The 18,728-nt window shown below is 35.9% G+C and overlaps 1 protein-coding gene across 3 annotated transcripts; it reads right to left on the reverse strand.

Moving 5' to 3' along the window:
* Positions 1-5: 5 nt before the first annotated feature.
* Positions 6-17,124, reverse strand: LOC140788032 (actin-related protein 5). 3 transcript variants are annotated; one of them, XM_073137126.1, is made up of 12 exons: positions 16,848-17,124; positions 16,680-16,750; positions 15,527-15,651; positions 10,400-10,444; positions 8,163-8,265; positions 7,910-8,019; positions 5,206-5,315; positions 5,029-5,119; positions 2,870-3,301; positions 2,574-2,701; positions 1,334-1,676; positions 6-680 (listed from the first exon to the last, which is right to left on the reverse strand). In XM_073137126.1, the coding sequence occupies exons 1-12, from the start codon at positions 16,949-16,951 to the stop codon at positions 174-176; spliced, it is 2,169 nt and encodes a 722-aa protein (XP_072993227.1). In that variant the 5' UTR covers positions 16,952-17,124; the 3' UTR covers positions 6-173. The 3 variants fall into 3 exon arrangements, with proteins under 3 accessions (XP_072993227.1, XP_072993243.1, XP_072993235.1); XM_073137142.1 differs by having other exon boundaries at positions 8,163-8,240; positions 16,848-17,095; XM_073137134.1 differs by having other exon boundaries at positions 8,163-8,270; positions 16,848-17,047.
* Between the last annotated feature and the right edge of the window lie 1,604 nt (positions 17,125-18,728).

Consider the following 18,728-nt stretch of genomic DNA (forward strand, 5'->3'; position numbering starts at 1 on the left):
GAAAATTTTCCACCTGAATAATTGAATACAGATATAAAGACTAAAGACCGCAAAATGCTAATAATACAAGCGTGGCCATATGCATGCAAACTTTAAATCTTGCATCATAAATTATGCAAACTTTATAATCTTGCATCATATCACGGTAAAAATATTTACCATGCTGGTTACCATCATAATGTGTACACTATATTGTATCTACTAAGCCAGTTTTCACCTTTCTCGTAATAATCTTGCATGCTGAAAGTTTGAGTAGGGAATTGTAAAGAAGTGGCATAAGCAGCGGCACCTCTCCATGCATCTAAGATTGGATCTGATGCTCTCACCACTTTTAAAGGGGAAAGATATGGACGGACTTGCCGGATTCCAGCTTCCAAGCGAGGCACCAAACCAGGGAAGAGAGAGCTCCCCCCAGTCACAAGAACGGAATTACTGATGCGGTCCCTGATTGAATCATCAACACTCGATAACCTCCTAAGCGAGACTCCAGTCATCTCATCCAGGCCAGCTTGATCAACTCCAACCATGCCAGGCTGAAATAGTATTTCGGGACAACGAAAGCGTTCCACCCCAATAATGATCTGATAGTCTTCTGCAGTTGAAGGGCGGAAACGAAGAAGCTCTGGAGTTCCTTGTAGCTGGATGGTATCAGGTTTAGCCACAAAAGTAGGATCTATGTCCTGCACAAAACATCAAAAGATCTTGTATAAAAGCACGATCAGCAAGGTTAAAGAGTGTGACTGTTGAACAGAGTAAGTCCTGCTACATTGTTGCAGCAAAGAGTGACTATTAAACAGAGCAAGTCCCGCTACAGTATTGCAGCTTCACTGTTGGAAGCGGGTATTGCATGATTGCATCATAATGCAGCTTAGCAGAACGTAATGCAACATCACATCAGGATGCTCAAACTAACTAAATATATAGTTCAAATATTTACATTACCATGCAGGGGAAAGAAAATCTCAAGAAACAAAAAGATTCATGAGATGCAAGTTATCAGCACATCAGGATGCTCAAACAAACTAAATCTATAGTTCATGTATTTACATTACATGCAGGGGAAAGAAAATGTCTCAAGAATTAAAAAGATCCATGAGATTCAAGTTATCAGATCAAGGTCGCGATAGGCATGCTTAGAATCTCAAGACGAATAACTTGCTAGCAGTAAGATTAGCATCCAAATATGCGTAACTAAAATTGTCAAGATGCAGGGACATAATTTTACAGTAATTAAAACAAGTTTCTGACTGGTGCATGCTTTTAGGTAATACAAGCTCTACTTTTTTCTAGTTAACACTTAACATGCATAAGCAAGCAGTAGCAGGAAACTGACCTGGAGCTTAGATGACACACGAGCTAGTTCAGCTTCATCATCATCTTGCCCGTTGTCATCATCATCATTGTCTTTGCTCATCAGTTTATAGAGTTGCCAATCTTCATCTCGTGCCCCAAATGTATCCTCACCTTTTCCTCGATCAAATGCTGCAGTTGTCAGAAGGCGCATTCTTTCCCTTTGAGCTGCATTTAGACGTTCACCGCGCCCCACACCACCTGACGAATTGTGATTACCATTCGTACGGGTGCCGTTTGTTTTCAGCCGCTGCTTCTGCTCAACTTTCTCAGAGAGTTCTTTATATTTAGCTCGGAGCTCTTCAAGGTACAGCTCTGGGTTTTCCCTGCATTTAGATAGAGCATAATCAGAGAAGCAGCACTCAATATGGTTATGAATATAAACTAATATGGATCTAATGCTAATAACATGCCAACATTTTGAGCAATTACTGTGCAAAGCTGAAAAACCAATCCTGCAGAAGTGAGAAGCCACAGAATTACAGAAGTGCCAGAACCAGAATTGATGTTCCTAGACTTACGAAATCTAAAAATTTTGGTCATGGACACAATATAACAGAGAACAATAACCTTCATTTCTTTACCTACCACAATAATAGAGCATTGGCATCTAGTCCCAGTTTTCCAAGTACTACAAGATATTAAGACCAAGTTTAATCACTTAAAATTTATAATTAGATTTTAGGTGTCAAAATATACTAGCAGACATAAAGTGCATGGTGAATGACATGCTAGGCCTTTTCTTTTCCTAATAAAAGATACAATAATTTAACAGAGCCTGTTTCTTGACTAAACCAAAAGAGTAAGAATAGCTTGGTCTACTGTAATTTATGTGATATTATAAGCTATCATAACTAAGAACACCCTTTTCAGATTGAAAGACTGAAAAAATAAAAAACCGCTTGCACAAAGTATCAGATTGCAGTGGAAAAGGTTAAAAAAAATCTCTAGACAATCAGAAACTGTGGTATACATGCCAGTTTTTTGCATCCATACAAGAGATGGATTAATTGTGAGTCTAACAAATGGAAGCAAATTTGAATACTTCTGAAAATTAGGATACTTAATGAGAGGTCAAAACCTATGGTACAAATAAATACTATTTTCGTAGAGTGTGCGGAAATTTTATCCAACCATTGAAAATTTCAATGCATTTGTAAATTGGCAAGAAAATGTAACAAGCATCACATCTGCATTTTCACTTGAGACATAGGACAGCATACAAGCGTTTTTCTTCATCTTGTTGATTTTGCATCTCCCTCATAGTTTCTTCTTCAAAGCGTTTTTTCTTCGCGCGCAACCGGCCCTCGGTTGTGGTCTTAAGAAAAATCTGCTTCCTCTTTTCTTTTACCTGATGAATGAAAAGCTTGCCATGTCAACAGAAAAGATAGACAGGAACCAAATATCTCTGATTTCATCAATATGGAACTGGCTCCCACATTTAACCAGTATGTTCGGAAAGAAGTTAAAAGCCAAAGAACAATAGGTGATTGGAAAATAGAGAGAAAAACTAGTACACCTGCTCTGGTGTCAACATGTCATCAGGAACAGAGGCAAGTGGATATTTCTCTGCCAATGAAGCATCTAACTTCTCCTCAGTACCATTTGGCTCACCTTTTGCTTTACGCAAGGATTGAGTTACTCTTAAAAGAGCAGATTCAAGTTCTTGCAAGGAGAGATACCCAGTTTTGGCCAGGAGAGCTGAGAAGTCAGGTTCTTCCACTTCTTCTAGCTGCTGTAGTAGATCTTCCAAACCACGTAGCTCATTTTCGAGCTCCGAAATTCTAAGAGATCTCTTGGATGCAGCCATCTCTCTCAGCCGTTGACCCTGTTTTTCCTTCAAAGCTGCCTTTCTTGCAAGTTCTTCTTGAGATGGTGCCTCTTCTTGAGGAGGAGCAACCCATGGTAGCTGCCAACACCTAGTCTTTTCTTTCGCTTCTTCCTTATCTTTCTGCAAAGATATTTGACATTGTCAAATAAGTGATGAGAATGGTAAAGTCCAATATGCATCAAAGTCTCAGCATAAATCTAGTTTTCATCCCAAGACCCTGAATTCCAAACATGAAATCAAACGGATCTTAAATAAAAAGAAGACATCTCCACCATATGATCCACTAACTTGGGTATTCTCTTGTGTAAGCCACTAAATGCAAATGGAAGCAGTTTTTCTACTGCTACCTCAAACATGTCAGTGCATGCACAAAAAAAAGAAGGAAAAACAGCATTGATGAGTTTTTTACTAGGACAAATAGGCAAAGTGAAAAAGATAAAAATGAACTTGGATAAGAGGAAACCCAACAAATAATTTTTAAAAACAGAACAAGGAGAAATATAATTGTTCCAGAGGTTATATCCAGAACTTAACTGGAAATCTGGAAGAGAGTTGCTCATTGAAGGTCATGTAACACCAGTAACTTTTGGGCCAACACAATATTTTATAAGCACATGAAACAGGTAGGCAAAATGAGGAGATTTCAGTCAGTAACTGATATCAGCTAAGGATGATAACTTTAAAGGACAGCTTGACTAGACCTCATTATTTATGGGAACAGGATAAATTTTGAACATTAACTCACGCCTGTTTTCAATTAATTTTTGATGAAAATCACAATGGAAAGAAGAAAAAGCCCCCTGTGGAATCTGAAACGGAAGAAAAAATTTGGGCAATTCTATTTCTGCTCGAAATAAAGAGATAAGACAATGAAAGGCAAGATTTCAATGATGAAAACAGGGAAAGAGTGAACAAACTGTGAAAAAGACCAATTATGGTTAAAAACGAATCAAAGACAAAAGAACTAACTCACCTTAACAGTTATACTTGAAACCACAATTGAAGAGGTACTATAAAAGTCAGTAGGAAAGAATGCTAATATCCTTTTCAAAAAACATTTTGCAAATGAATGTCAAAAAATGCAGTTGCAGAATTCCTGACTGTTTTCTGTGCTTTTGGTTTAGAAGGTTAAACCATAATTGAAGACCAATAAGCCTTATTTGGTAATCTCTCACTAAAAGTGGATTATCAATTTATTGCTTTTTCAATCAAGTTAGCCAGCTCTTGTTCCTGACTGTTGCGTCATTTACTAAAGACTGTGACCTCCCACATTTGCACTACAAAATCTCATGGACAAGATACCTGAATGAACCTATGAAATAGATCATAAGTAGACTCCGTGACTGAACTTGCTTCTGAAACACCATTTACTTTAACGCTTGTCATAAAACTCTTCTGTGAACTCTCTCAAACTAAGAAATGTGCTGCTCCATGCTACTTTGAAATGCCTATTTTAATCTACTAGCTTTCTATCCTACAGGAGCAAGCAGGTGAATCCATGCTTACCCATGTCGACACCAATCTGGCATAATAATCTGTTATTCTACGGCAATCCTTCCATACACTCGTGACACGGATGCTTGTAAATAAAACAGGAAACTTGGTAGTTGGCCTTCTTTATTTTCAAAACACAAATTTACATCGAGAAATGCCCTTATAAACAAACAAGTTATAGTAACATGAAATTAAGAATATACTTTTTCCAATCTCAGTACATGCACACAGTAAAAATGTTGGCAACAAATCATCCTACAAAGTGCATTGATTTTTATGTAGAAAATATTGGCATTATTCCTTTAAAAATATATGCAGCAACAAAGATGCGCAAAGAGAATAAAGCTGCGCACTTGAAATATTTGCAATTCTGACATGTAATCCAGAGCTATATAACAGTGTTCCATCTTCAGCTCTTCAGCCTTTTCCCATGTAATGCTTGACCTATGAAAAATTAAATTTAGACATAGACTTGCAAGATGATCAAGAAAGAAGATAAAATGTAATCAACAAAAAGTAGCGCTACATACATGTGATATGGGTACTTAAGGGATAGAAGCTGCTTCAGAAAGTCAGTAATATGATATCCGCCAACATTAGTTCTGCAGCATGCATCATATACAGGCTCTCCTTTTACAAACTAAAAGATAAAATAGTTAGATCCTAATTAAGAGTTATACACTTCATTATAAAACGGAAAGAATAAAATTCGGAGAGCAGATACAAAGATCATGCACATTTGCAGGCATACCATTGTGCATGAAGGCAGGTGGTTGATTCAAGCATGAAAGACACTACAAACCATTCGGTGTAGTTTTTAATTAAAAAAGAAGTTGGAAAATGACAGCCTACATTTTATCAACTTCACAGTGTGAACCCTGTGTTATCACTTATCGCTACTTGCAAATGCACCTTTCTCTAAAATTATCAAGGTATATCCCAGATTAAGATAAACTTAATGCCATTTATCCATATGGAATAGAGTAATGGAAAATCCCGTAATTTGAGGTTTATTTTTCTGTAAAACTTAAACTGCGCTTCTTCTGTGTCCAAAAATCTTCAACCTTTAGGAAAGATAGTCTTTGTAACAGCCCATTGTCGGCAGACCCAGAGACCCAAGACATCATCAAGCAAAGGAAGCCTACCACTAGCAAATCAAACGTTCTTCACCACACCTCTCTTGTGGACATCGGCTCCATTCTGATCTGCACCCATCATCTTTGCACAAGGGCATCAAAAGATCTAGTCAAAAAAAAAGCAACTAGACCACCCCTCCTTTCAATCTTTTTGAGTACCACTCAGTGAGTAATTATGCTATCTAGAGATGAGATCATCTTTTGCAGTAGATCTTCAGTTTGTTTGCTGCATTATGGAGGCCATATTTCTTTGTTTGTTGACTTGGGAAGACCATCTTATGTTAAAAGATCAAATAGTTTCTGGGAAATCTAAATTCGGAACTCATGTCAGCCATCTCGTCATTTCTCTATTCTATCCAAGGAAGTATATTGCAATCAGAAACTTCAATGCATTTAATGCAAAACTTTAACACGGATATTTCTGTTTTGCTTAATATTTTGTTTGTAAAGAGGAATGAACTGATCCAGTCTTAGCAATGGAAGTCCTTCATGTCGCCCTGGATAGCAGAGAACGCTAGGAGCATAAAGAAAAGACCCTAAATGAGAAACTGATAGAGAGAGAGAGAGAGAGAGAGAGAGAGAGAGAGAGAGAGAGAGAGAGAGAGAGCAAAAGGCAAAGTGGAGTTATTGTTTTGTTATCTTCCTTTTTTATGCTAACACAACTTTGAGATTTGCACAAACACACCAAAAGATTTGACTTGTGTCAGGAGGCCCAGAACAGTTTCCAAAAGTCCCATAAATTTCCAAATCTCCAGTTATTTACATACAACTTGTTGATGTAGGGAAGATAAGAACCCTACTACATGATGGTGGTTATCAGGTAGTGAAGAGTAGAGAGAGGAGAGAAGAATATTCGACCTAGAAAGATAGATTAGAGAGAGGAGAAGAGAACATAAACTAGCACCATCTGAAAAGTTAATCATCCAAAATCTACAAATGCATATCTTAGCCTAGCAACCATTTTTTTATTTTTTCCCCTAAAGATCCTAACTTGCCTGTTAAGATTCCGCATCAAGAGAATAATTCAACAAAAGAAAACTAATGAACCAAATACTTGAGACCTACCTAGACCACTCTGTCATATGCTTCCGTTGCTCATATCTTGTTCTTGAGATACTGAGTCAAAGATTGAATCTTCATATGATTTACTTCAACCAAAAACTTACGAATTTGTCAGTAATATTACTCCATTAAACACATTTTACTTATTATCCTGTGTTTGATCAGCAAGGATGTTTTTGTTGTTTTTCTTGATGTTAGACTATAAAATATAAAATCCACCATTCTCTATTAGCTTACGCTTTTAGAACAGTCAATGAGTTAACATAATATCAAAGTAGAGGTCTTGAATTCAAATCTTGTCAGACCCATATATTATTTAAAATATAAAAATATCCACTTATTTAAATCAAATACACTTATTAGGCCCATCAACACGCCTCAACCCGAAAATAAGGGGAAGTGCTAGATTACAAAATATAAAAACCACCATTATCTAATAAATTAAGTTTTTAGAACAGTTGGTGAGTTAACAGTTGATTCCATGTTCCTCTTGTGATGAATTGATGTTGCTAGTTGATTTTTGTACTTCATAAAAAATTCTTCAACTAGAGAATTTGCAACCCACAACTTTTTTAGTGCACAACCATATAGGTACAAGTTGGATACTAAAAACTGATTATCTGGGCAGCATTTAAAGAGCGAAAACAAAAACGATAATTAATTTTCAAGTGGCTTCCCAGATAACCTGATCCTTATTCTTGGAAGAACTCGCATTTCATTTATCAAAATATCTTGAAACAGTTGCATGTAAATTACCAAAGTATATCTGACTTATACGAGTTCTAAATAATAATGAAGCACATTCATTTGAGGCCTTACATAATTTTATCATTTTATTAATGAGCAACCAATATAGTGTTCCTGTTTATTTCTTCCAGTACAAGTGCTCTAGATCTTCTTAAAGTAACCGCACTAATAGTCAGCCTTATAGGTAGGAATATTGAACCAAGATGATTGCAAGGAGGGTGGCATACAACAGACAAGTTTTGTGCTTGTTCAAGGCTGGAAGAAGAATATCTCTGGGTAAGTAACTTACTGGTATAACATGGCATGTTGTCAGTCCCGCACATACAGTTAGGCCATCTTCTCCGCAAATTCCAAGTTGTTGATTATACTTGTAGCTAAATGCAGCATCAACACCAAAAGCTGAATCCAGGTTCAGAGTAACAAGATTAGAATAACATCCAATATATCATGCATTGAAAAGGGAAAGTGGCAAGCTATTACCAAGGATAGACATAGATGACACAGTATAAAAACACAAAAAAGATTACAATAACTTGATTTACCTATAGAGGGTACACCATAGGTCTCGAAAAGAAGTTCTGCCATTTTAGCACGAGAGGAAACTGGGTTGCATATGCTCTCTGTCATAAGAATAGGATGATCCACCTGTTCTGCCTCAATATTCACATATAAAAAGACATAATTTCACCCAAATAAATAAAGCCATTAAATGAGGAAAAAAGAAATATATGATATGTTCAACCCTATGGGCTTTTATCAAAAAATCAAATTCAGCATATGAATGATTTTCACAGTTACCTAAAACATATGATACCTAAATATATATAAAATATAGTTAGGTATATTTTATAAAATATATTTAGGTATAACATATATGACTTTAGACATGTCGATAATATGATACCTAAAACACCAACTTGAATGTGGGAATGAAAAATTACTGAGTTACATATATTTTACCACCCTAACTTATGCCCAAAATTATTTTTATCTTTATGTACTTTAAAAAATCTAAAACCAATCCTTTTACTTATAATTAAAGTGAAACTGTTAATTTTTTTATTAAATTTAATTAAATAGCACTAAGATGACTAAAATATCTCATCATGTTTGTTAGACAAGATATGCAGGTTTTTGAGATAATATTGTTAAATGATCAAAACAACTATAGCACTCAAGTTAAGTTGATAGAAAAGCTAAATGTTTCACTTTAGTCATAAGTATAGAGACCAGTTTGAGACTTTTTAAAATACAATGAGATAAAGTAATTTTGGACATAAGTACATGATGATAAAATATATTTAATTAAAATTATATTACCTAGTGGACTTTCACAGTAGTTAGGATTTAAAATATTTACATTTCTATGTAATCATAAAACCGCATTGATCTTTTAGCACAACCAATATGCGGAAGGCTCCTTAATACATGAATAGTATTGCTCGACTTTAAAAAAAAAGTACAACCACAAGTTTGTTAGATTAGGGAATGTCGTCCAAGGATATTTATAACTACTACACTTCAGAGCAAAAAATGATGAGTCATTGCAGTGGAATCAATAATAAATTAAGGTGAATTACATTTTTGAATCTTGAAGAAACATCAAAAATCTTGGTGACATCATGTCTAGCAAAAAGAGATGTATATTAGTCTACAAGTAATTTGTAATCTCCAGCAGTCAAGCACATCATAAGAAAAGAAAATTGAAATGTTTGACTTACATATACATGTATAATAGATCTGAATTGTCAAGATTTGAGAAGAATCCAACATGCCAACCTTAAATATTTGGACTTTCAGCCTACAGATTATTTTTCTTGAGTAGAACCTATGGATATTCTATATATATATACATACAAAAAAATTTGGACTACAAACTTTACATTAAAACTTTGGAAAAAAGTTTTAACCTATTTTGAGCCATTAGTCGTGCCTTGGGTTGTAAAATCGCTAATTCCATGGTGGAGAGAAAGCACTCTTTACTCTTAAGCTTTTTCCCCCCTCGAGATTGGGTCTTTCAAATTCCAATGTGACTCAATGGCTACAAATGTGTTACAAAAGTTTAAAAAAGAGTTTGTAGTCTATCCCCGAATAATAATAATGGTTCATATATACAGATATATAATATCAGAACTGAATAAACACCTCATTTTTCACAATCAACAATCTAATTTCATTTTTAGTTGAAACTAAAACCCGAACATGGAAGACGAAAAGTAGGCATGCAATGATTTTGACATCAAGATCTGATGATTTAAAGTAGAAGCATCCCAGATTCTCAACCGCTGGTGAAGTAAAAGGATCCAACTGTTATTTCTCAACTGATGGAGAAGTAAAAGGATCCAAAACATGGATTTTGCAGGAAAATCAGGTTTCCACAATATAAATTAGAGGTGGAAAAGGTCAACATGGTAGCATGTCGAGTAGGAACGCAAAATTCTTTAGTTTCATATTGTTCCTATAGAAATCTAGGATTCCATATGTGATTGAACAAACATAGTACTCATCTGTGGCAAAAACAAAACCACATAGGAAATGTTATGGATTTCAGAAGTGACCTGAAACAAGATATTCCTTATTTCAGTAACAGCATACACTACATAAGGCATCATATAAGTTTATGAACCCAAAACAGTAATTTGTCCAATTATAACCACAAATACAGCAAACAAAATATACAAGTACATACAGCTATTGAACACGTAAATCTGAATAATAGAAAACAAAAGTGAAACCACTTTTTACGGAATTAACAGATGTAATAGAAACAACAAATTACCTTTGAAGAACCAGCACCCAGAAGATCAAAAGCATAGTCAAGAACCTAAAAGATAAGCTGGATACAGTTCAGAGCTCAGAAGTAGAATAATAACAGAGGAAAGTTGGACAAGAAAATACAATAACAAAATATAGAAGAGAAATGATAAGAACAGTTGCCAGTTTGCCACTAATGTAGTGAATCACATTAAGAATAAGGATTAATTAACATAAAATTGTGCTGGGTCTTTATTCATCAAAAAACCACCACAAGGTTGAGTGATTCTAACAGAACACTCTTAGATCTAAATCTTCGTAATGTGGAGCAACGGTTAGCTAGTATATACAAAATTATGTGATGATTGGAATCAAACTATTCATGACAAACAATAAATTAATTATTTTTGGTGAGAAATATTATAATTCCAAGCAGGATTAAGCTTCATTCTCTCTATTACGTCTCTCGCTCATTTAGACTACACCCACATCTAGGACCTTTTGGAGTGACTTTTAATTCCACCAGTCAAAGCGGCAATGGAGAAGGTACATAAAAAATTTCTCAACACATAAACTAGTTTTGCTTATGACTAAGTCCCTTAATCGGAAATCCAAAATCATTTACTATAGGGGAGGTTCCTATAGGGTCAAAGTCACAAGTCAATATAATATTATAATATGTTAATTTTTCTCAAACCTTACCATTCTATTAAGCTCTAGCTCTTAAGCAAAGGTTATAATGATGTTAGAATACAAAATATAAAACCATTATTCTCTAATAGCTTATGCTTTTAAAATAGTTGGTGAGTTGACTTGATATCAAAGTCAAAGGTCGTGGGTTTAAATCCGGTCATACCCATCTTTGCTCAAAAATATAAATTCCACCCATTAATTCACTTCTTATGCTCATCAAAATGTGAACACAAAAGTGAGAGGAAGTGTTAGAATATAAAATATAAAAATCATCGTTCTCTAACAGCTTAAACTTTTAGAGTAGTTAGTGAGTTAACTAATGATAATAGTAAAATTAATTGTTAAACAACTAGTTGACCAAAAGGCTTAAGATGTTAGGTAATGTTCATTATATCATACTTTTATGACGACTCTCACATGTTGCCCTTATTTACTAGCATAAGAATAGATGAAAAATAGTAAAGTGTGTGGCCTTCCACACCGCACAAAAATAAATCGTAGAAAATAAATATTAAATTGGGTTAGATAAAGGTTCAACTTAAAACATCCATGCTCACATAATATGCAAGAAACCAATTGACCCGAAGATTAAGTTGTTATGTAACGACCTAACAATGCACATCATACTTTTAAGAATGATAAAATAATATAGTTCCATACCAAAAGATTTCTTGTTGTCAGTATCATCCTCTTTTTACACAAGTCCTACTTTCAAAAAATGACTACCTTATAGGACAAGCTCCCAAGGTCCCTCATTAGATTGAGTATGCCTTGGCTCTCTTAGGTCCTACCTAGGTACCGTCGCAAGCTCTATTATCATATTATAGTATAGACTATATAAGTTGTCTTTGAAATTCAAATACATTACAGCTATTCTTGATTCATGGATTATGATGGCTTACTTGGTTCTTAGAAGAAATGCTTTATTGATATTATTCACTAAACCTTTTGCTTTATCTATTACTTTTATTTGTTCATCTTTTAACCTTGTTGATTTCTAGCCACCTAGTCACCCGTCTAGCATGGTTCGTAGTTTCAGCCGATCGGCTGATACCCGATCGGCTCACCCGTCTATTGATTGGTTTCGGTCGGGTATCGGTCGGATCGGCTGATACCCGATTCGTTTCGGGTTGGGATCAGCCGATCCCGTCCGAGATGAGCATGGGTAAGAGAGAAAGAAAGGGGAAAGAGAGAGAGAGAAAGAAAGGGAAAGAGAGGGAGGAAAAGAGAGAGGGAAAGAGAAAGAAAGAGAGAGAGATAGAGGGAAAGAGAGAGAAAAAGAGATAGAGTTTGTGGGTTGCGGTAGTAAGAAGGAGAGGGAAGAAGAGAGGAGAGAGAGAGAGAGAGAGACATGGAGAGAAAATAAAAATTAAAAAACTATGTTAAAGAGGGAAAGAGGTGGCAGTCGGTGAGGGAGGAGAGTTTTTAAGATAGAGAGTTAGTAGGAGAGCGAGTTTGATAAAAAAGAGAATTAGTGGAGAGAAGGTAAGAATTTTTTTTAATTTGTGTGGGAGAGAGTATGAGCAGTAGAAAGGGAGAGAAATAGAAATTGAGAAAATAGTATTTATTTTTTAGTTTTTAGACTTTATATATGAATAATTTATATTTATATCTTATTATTATTTTTCTAAAAAATTAAGAATTTATCTGTATTTTAAAAATTATTTTAAAATACAGGCCGATACGGACGGCCGATACCGTCGATACCGCCGATACGGACGGCCGATACCGCCGATACCGCCGATACTGCCGATACCGCCGATACGTATAATTTAGACGGTTGATCCCGATCCCGATTCCGATACTTGGAACCTTGCCGTCTAGCACCTAGAGATTAAAGTAGCCCTGTGTTGGCCTATCTAGCACCTACAACCTTTTAAGAATTAAGACATTTAAATAAGTTTTAATTTCAAAAAACTAAAATGATAGGTCTACTAAAGGTAATGCAGCTTTTTCCATTTCCATGATCTGAACTGCATGCTATGTAAGTAAAACACAAGCAATAAGCATACTCTCTTTATCTTAGGAAGGAGAATATGTTCAAATTGAGCTCTGTTTTGTTCCTATAAAGTAAAAACAACTATGCAATTATTGTCTGTAAATACTAGCACTTTTCCCTAGTCAGATCACATAAAAGTCCACCTTAAAAGAATTACCACTCAGTTGTCTTCGAACATGACAAATTCTAAAGTCCCTTCTAGTAGACATTTTAAAAGAGATGAACTACACGTTTCGCATTAAATCTTTGACATCTTAATGAACATTTTAAAACAATGAAAAGAGCAATTGTTATAATTTTAAAATTGTCTCAAATTGAAGTTCGCATAAACAACATCAAGTATTACAATGTAGCAACACCCTTTAAAGTTCTGTTAAACTAAACTTACTTAGTTTGAAGGTCTTTCAAATATGTAGAAACTTAACCAAGATTCCAAATATCAAAATTAGGATTAGCTGCTTGGAAAAATGAAAAATAATTTTAAAATTAAGGAAAATTCTTAAAAATTAGAAAATTAGAAAATTATAAAGGGTTAGTTACCAATACTTTTAAAGGCATTCCTGGCTGCACACCGCCCGCCCCGCCATCATGTTTGGCGCTGTGAGAAGGCGGCATACCGCATTGGACGGCCGCCTAAGCGCTAAAATGCTAGTTGGGCACTAAAATGCAGTCTAGCAAGCCGAGTGGGCCACCATTGCCACTCTCTCTCTCTCCCTCCCTCTCTCTCTCTCTCTCTCAATCAATCAATCAATCAATCAAACCAGCAAAACCATAAACCCAAGCAACTCTTTTGAATTTCGGTCGTCTTCTCCGGCAGTAGCGAGCGACAACCAACAACTAGCCGGCTAAGGCGACGGTTAGCGGCGGCCAGTTATTGTGGACAGCGACGACCAATTGTGGACGACCAACGACGATTGACAGTGGCAAGCAACGATATGGCCACTAGTTTTTTTCTCTCTATCTCCCACTCTCTTTCACTGTCTTAGTCTCTCCCACAATCCTACTTCTTTCCATTGACGGCCCCACTTCTCACTCTCTCTCAGTCTCGTTTAGGCAGCTAGAGGAATTAATTGCTTAATGCTAATTAGACTGTGAATTAAGATTACTAAATTTTTTCCACTATCTTGCATTTTTTCCCCTACTTTCCACCAATTAATTAAACAGTTAATCATCGATTACTGATTAAATGATTGTTGATTTTACCTTTTACAAATTAATGCATCATTAAAAATGATTGTCGCCTTATCGCTCACCTTTCGTCTTGGCGCTAGGCAGCAGGGTGACCGCCCGCCACCCACGGCAACCTTTTAAAATATTATTAATTATATTTATATCCTTCAAACTATACCCTACTTTCATGAAGACTCACTAAACTTTTTTTCGTTATAGTGTACCACATAAACTTTCGATTCAATTTAATTGGCCCCTTTACGTTAGTCTGCCATCAGTTATATTGACGGGCTTTGGTTATGTGTCCCTCATATAGTTTATCTAAGACCAAAATGCCCTTCTCTCCATTATTTCATTTTCTTTCTCTCGCTCCCTTCACATCTCTCATTTACCTTTTTAAATAGACAAAAGAAGATTCATCCTTGCTCAAGGAAGAATACTTATTTTTCAACCATTTTATGGAAGTCTTATTACCTTTCACTAAAAGAATGGAAGTCAATCTTGAAGTATTGCATGAACTGCTATTCACTTACATTTTGGTTTCACAAGAGGGGGTAGAGAACTAGGGAATTAGAGGGTGGGAAGGAGGAAGCACTACCCCCTATCTCCACTCTATCCTCACCACTATTGACCTTTTTTGTGCCGCCATCATCCCCTTAAGGTTGGGCTAGAGGACCTTGGTAGTTTATCTTTTAAGGTGGCTTGGGGTTGAGCAATATGGAGGAGAAAGGTAGGAGGAGCTTGCAGGAGGAAATATAAGAGCTTGATGGGAAGAAAAGAGGAGGGCTCCATGGAAAAAAAATATTGTTCTCGACTAAAGGAAGAAGACTAGCGGGAAGAAAAATAGTGTTCTTTTCTAACTCAAGTAAGGGCCACCTCTCTTGTTTTACTCCCTTACTTTTTACGTATATGATTTCTTCTATACCAGTTAAATGTTCAATTAGTTTAACTTCTTGTGACAAGCTGAGGATCTCAGATAAAGAAGTTTCACATTTTATATAGTTTTGTGGTGTAGATTATAGTGAATCGCATGAACCTAAATTTAGAAAAGTCTAGCAATAGCATTCATCTTATCATTAATCTCAAAGCAGAATATCTAATAGAAACACTTGTTGATGCAAGAAATATAGCTATAAGGTAAGCAAGCTTAGATATAACATGATCTCAAAATATAGACAGATTTGTTATCATGGATTGAAGGGGAAGATGAATGTGTGCAACCAAAATACTCAAAATATAAATTTCAGCAATTGCTGCAAGCAAGTTAGCTGGTAAGGTAAGTAAACATACGTATTCCATGATTTCAAACTGATAGACAACATCGTTATCAAATGCTGAACGGGGAGATGAGCGTGTGCAATCAAAATATTTCATCAAAGCAGGATCATGATCCCCAACAATAGTAACAACTTCCCCTGTCATCCAAGAAAGTAATTTGTAAATCTATCAAATCAAAAAACTATGACCATCTTTAATTAGTTATTATCAATGTTTCACCTTAAAAAGAAATAGTACACTAAATCATTAATTTTTATTATAAAGAATATGAACATCACTTCATACAACTAAAAAAAAAAAGATAATGAGAGCAAATCAGTAGTGTCATTATTATTTCTTGCTCCATATCAAATAGCATATGCATATGTACATGCCAATACAAAACTACTGAAGCATGCGATTATCATCATCCAAGACTTCTCCAAACAACATGGAGTCTATTGAAGCCAAACCCAAATATAAGAAGGCACCAAAGAATTAACAAATATGCTTTAACTGAATGTCGACTTAATTCAACCCTCCAAAAGTTTTGCGAAGAGTTCCTAACCAAATAAATATTCAGACAAGAGAGAGACTTATCAGCAAAGCTATAGCGCTAGTTAATGGGCAGACTTATCCACCTTGTTTTGGCAGTTTGAAACCAAGAAACCTAGTAGTAATCATCAAAAAGTCATATAGACATGACCATAATCTAAATGAAGATGAAAATTAACGAACTTTTGGATAGGTACTTGTCTTCCTGGCTGATATGCAATTTAACTGAGGTGGAAAGATGCAAACTTTGATTAGGGAGAATCAAACAAAGCTAAGGATTACAGTAACTTGATATATACCTGCCTCAATGTGTGACTCAGATTGTACTAGTCAGTTGCATAAACCAGCATTACACACTTAAATTGGTTGAGGTACAACAATCAGTTAAGAAGAGTCGCCTTGAACTTGTCTACACTCTCATATCATTCTTATCCTAAAATTTATCCAATTCTATATGTCTCTTGCTAATATACACCAAAAAACAAGTATAATTTCGAGCTCCATCAAAGCTCGCTTCATTAATCACTGCGAATACCGCAAGCCTGACACATGAACGAAAACAATCTACTTCTAAACAACACAAAAGATCTGAATTCGCGGAAAAAGATAGAAAATAAGGAAAAAGCAGTACCCGTAGCTCTATGACGAGGCCTTTGCACAACGTTGCGGAAGGTGACGCGGGGTTCGGACTCACCCGCCCACCTGCGAGAGGGGAGAAAGGGAAGCAAGAAAACCATCGAGATGTGCAATGTTGGAAGTAATAGGGTTTAAGAACTAGGGTTAGGGTTTCGAGGCTTACCCGATACGGAAGGTGGAGCCGCCATTGTCGATGACGATTGGGGTGGACGGAGGGAAGCGGTTGTAATCCGATTGCCTAGTCGGGCGTCGTTGCAACGAGGTCATCCTCACTGCTCTCGCCGGGAGTGATAACAAACGGGTTTTCTTCCACCACCTCTCTCTTCTTTACCACTCTCGAGGAGTCTATTCCCCTATTCAGCTATTCCCCTCTTCTCCCGCTTGCTTGGGTTGAGGAAGAGACTCGAGAGCGAATTCGATGCCGGATCCGGCCCCAATGCAACCCAAACTCGGGCCGGATTAAGCCTTTTTCTAAACCAGCAACACAACCCAAAGAGAGTTTTTACTAAACTAGACCTCTTTTTAATTTATTTTTATTGAAATAGACTATATCTCAAACTTATTACCAAATAGGGTCTAATTCACCGTAGCTCTAACAAAAATGCTAAACTAATCAGCATTTTTATCGCTAGGTAATTTTTTCATTAACCGCTGAAAGATTAATTTAAAAGGATTTATACATATAAAACGCTGATCAGTTCAGCACTTTAGGATAAGACAAAAATGCTTAATTGATTAATATTTTTGCTTAGAGATAAAATATTGATTAGTTCGACGGTTTCATTAGGGCTATAATAAATTATGCCATATTTGGTAATAAGTTTAAGAAGTAGTCTATTTTAGTAAAATTAAATTGGAACATGGCTAGTTTGGCCAAAAACTCACCTAAAGAGGCCTATGTATGCGGAGATCATGACGCTGTTATAAAGTCATTGTCCTGCCTTATTAGGCATTTTACTCATCTCTTAGCCCCTTCACTTATTTAGAATAGGAATAGTCTAAATCTAGAATGAGTTTCATTATTCCGATATAGTAACTAAATAATAGTTTAGATTATTTTGGTACAGTAATTCATCATTTCCTCTCGTCTTAATTCATACAACTTTTAAAAAATAATTTAATAATAACTCATAATTACTATTTTATCTCTAGATTAGATAACACTTATTACACATCATTTCAGTTACACTTAGTTACTATATATTGCCTACGAGCTTTTCTTGAGAAAAAAACAATCCAAACAGTTTGGATCTGTTTGAGATTTAGAAGCTAATCAAGATTTGCAAGTATTTTGGATGTTGCAAATTTGTGAATGTAATACTAGTTTGGGAGTTTTTGACCAAACTAAGCCTCCTTAAATATTTATCGATCTGATTCGCTTACCAAACTTAATACCAAAAGAGTCAATACCAAATCATAAGCTACTCAGAGAATTATTGAACTAATTTATTATCTGTCTCCTTAATTTATTTGATTCCAATCAAATATCTCTTTCTAGGTCATTCTATTGCAACATAATATCTCTCTAGTTTATTAATTTATTTAATTATAATATATTAAGTGTCGAATATGGGGGCCCTAGCAGCTCTCTGCTAAGGTTTGGCAATTTTCTTCCCTATTTCATCTCTTTAGTCAAACTCCTTCCTCTCCGGTAGTCACCGGCATTTTCTCCCTCCCCCTCCCTTAGCCTTAAGATTAGGTAGAGGGGGGAAGTTTTTCTTTTGCTGGTCATTATCGACATTTTTTTTTGTCCTTCCCCTTCCTCTATCCCTTCGGCTAGGCGGAGGAAAGGGACTTTCTTGCCAGCTCTTGCAATGCTCTGCTATGGTTTGGAGTTCTTCCCCTTCCTATAAAGGTTCTTCTACCACCTTCAACAGTTTGCATTAGCATCTCTCCTCTCATTTCCTCCCTCTCTTTGGTCCCTCTTTCTCCATATCATTGTCCGCTCTCACCTTTCCACTATAATTGGTGTCGTCTTCATCCATATTGCCGCCATATCCTCTTGCCGTCGTCTACGCCGGAGGATATGATCTTCCCTGCCATA

This window comes from Typha latifolia, chromosome 1 (assembly GCF_019914945.1).
Source record: "Typha latifolia isolate L0001 chromosome 1, TyphaL0001v2, whole genome shotgun sequence".
Classification (NCBI taxonomy): Eukaryota; Viridiplantae; Streptophyta; class Magnoliopsida; order Poales; family Typhaceae; genus Typha; species Typha latifolia.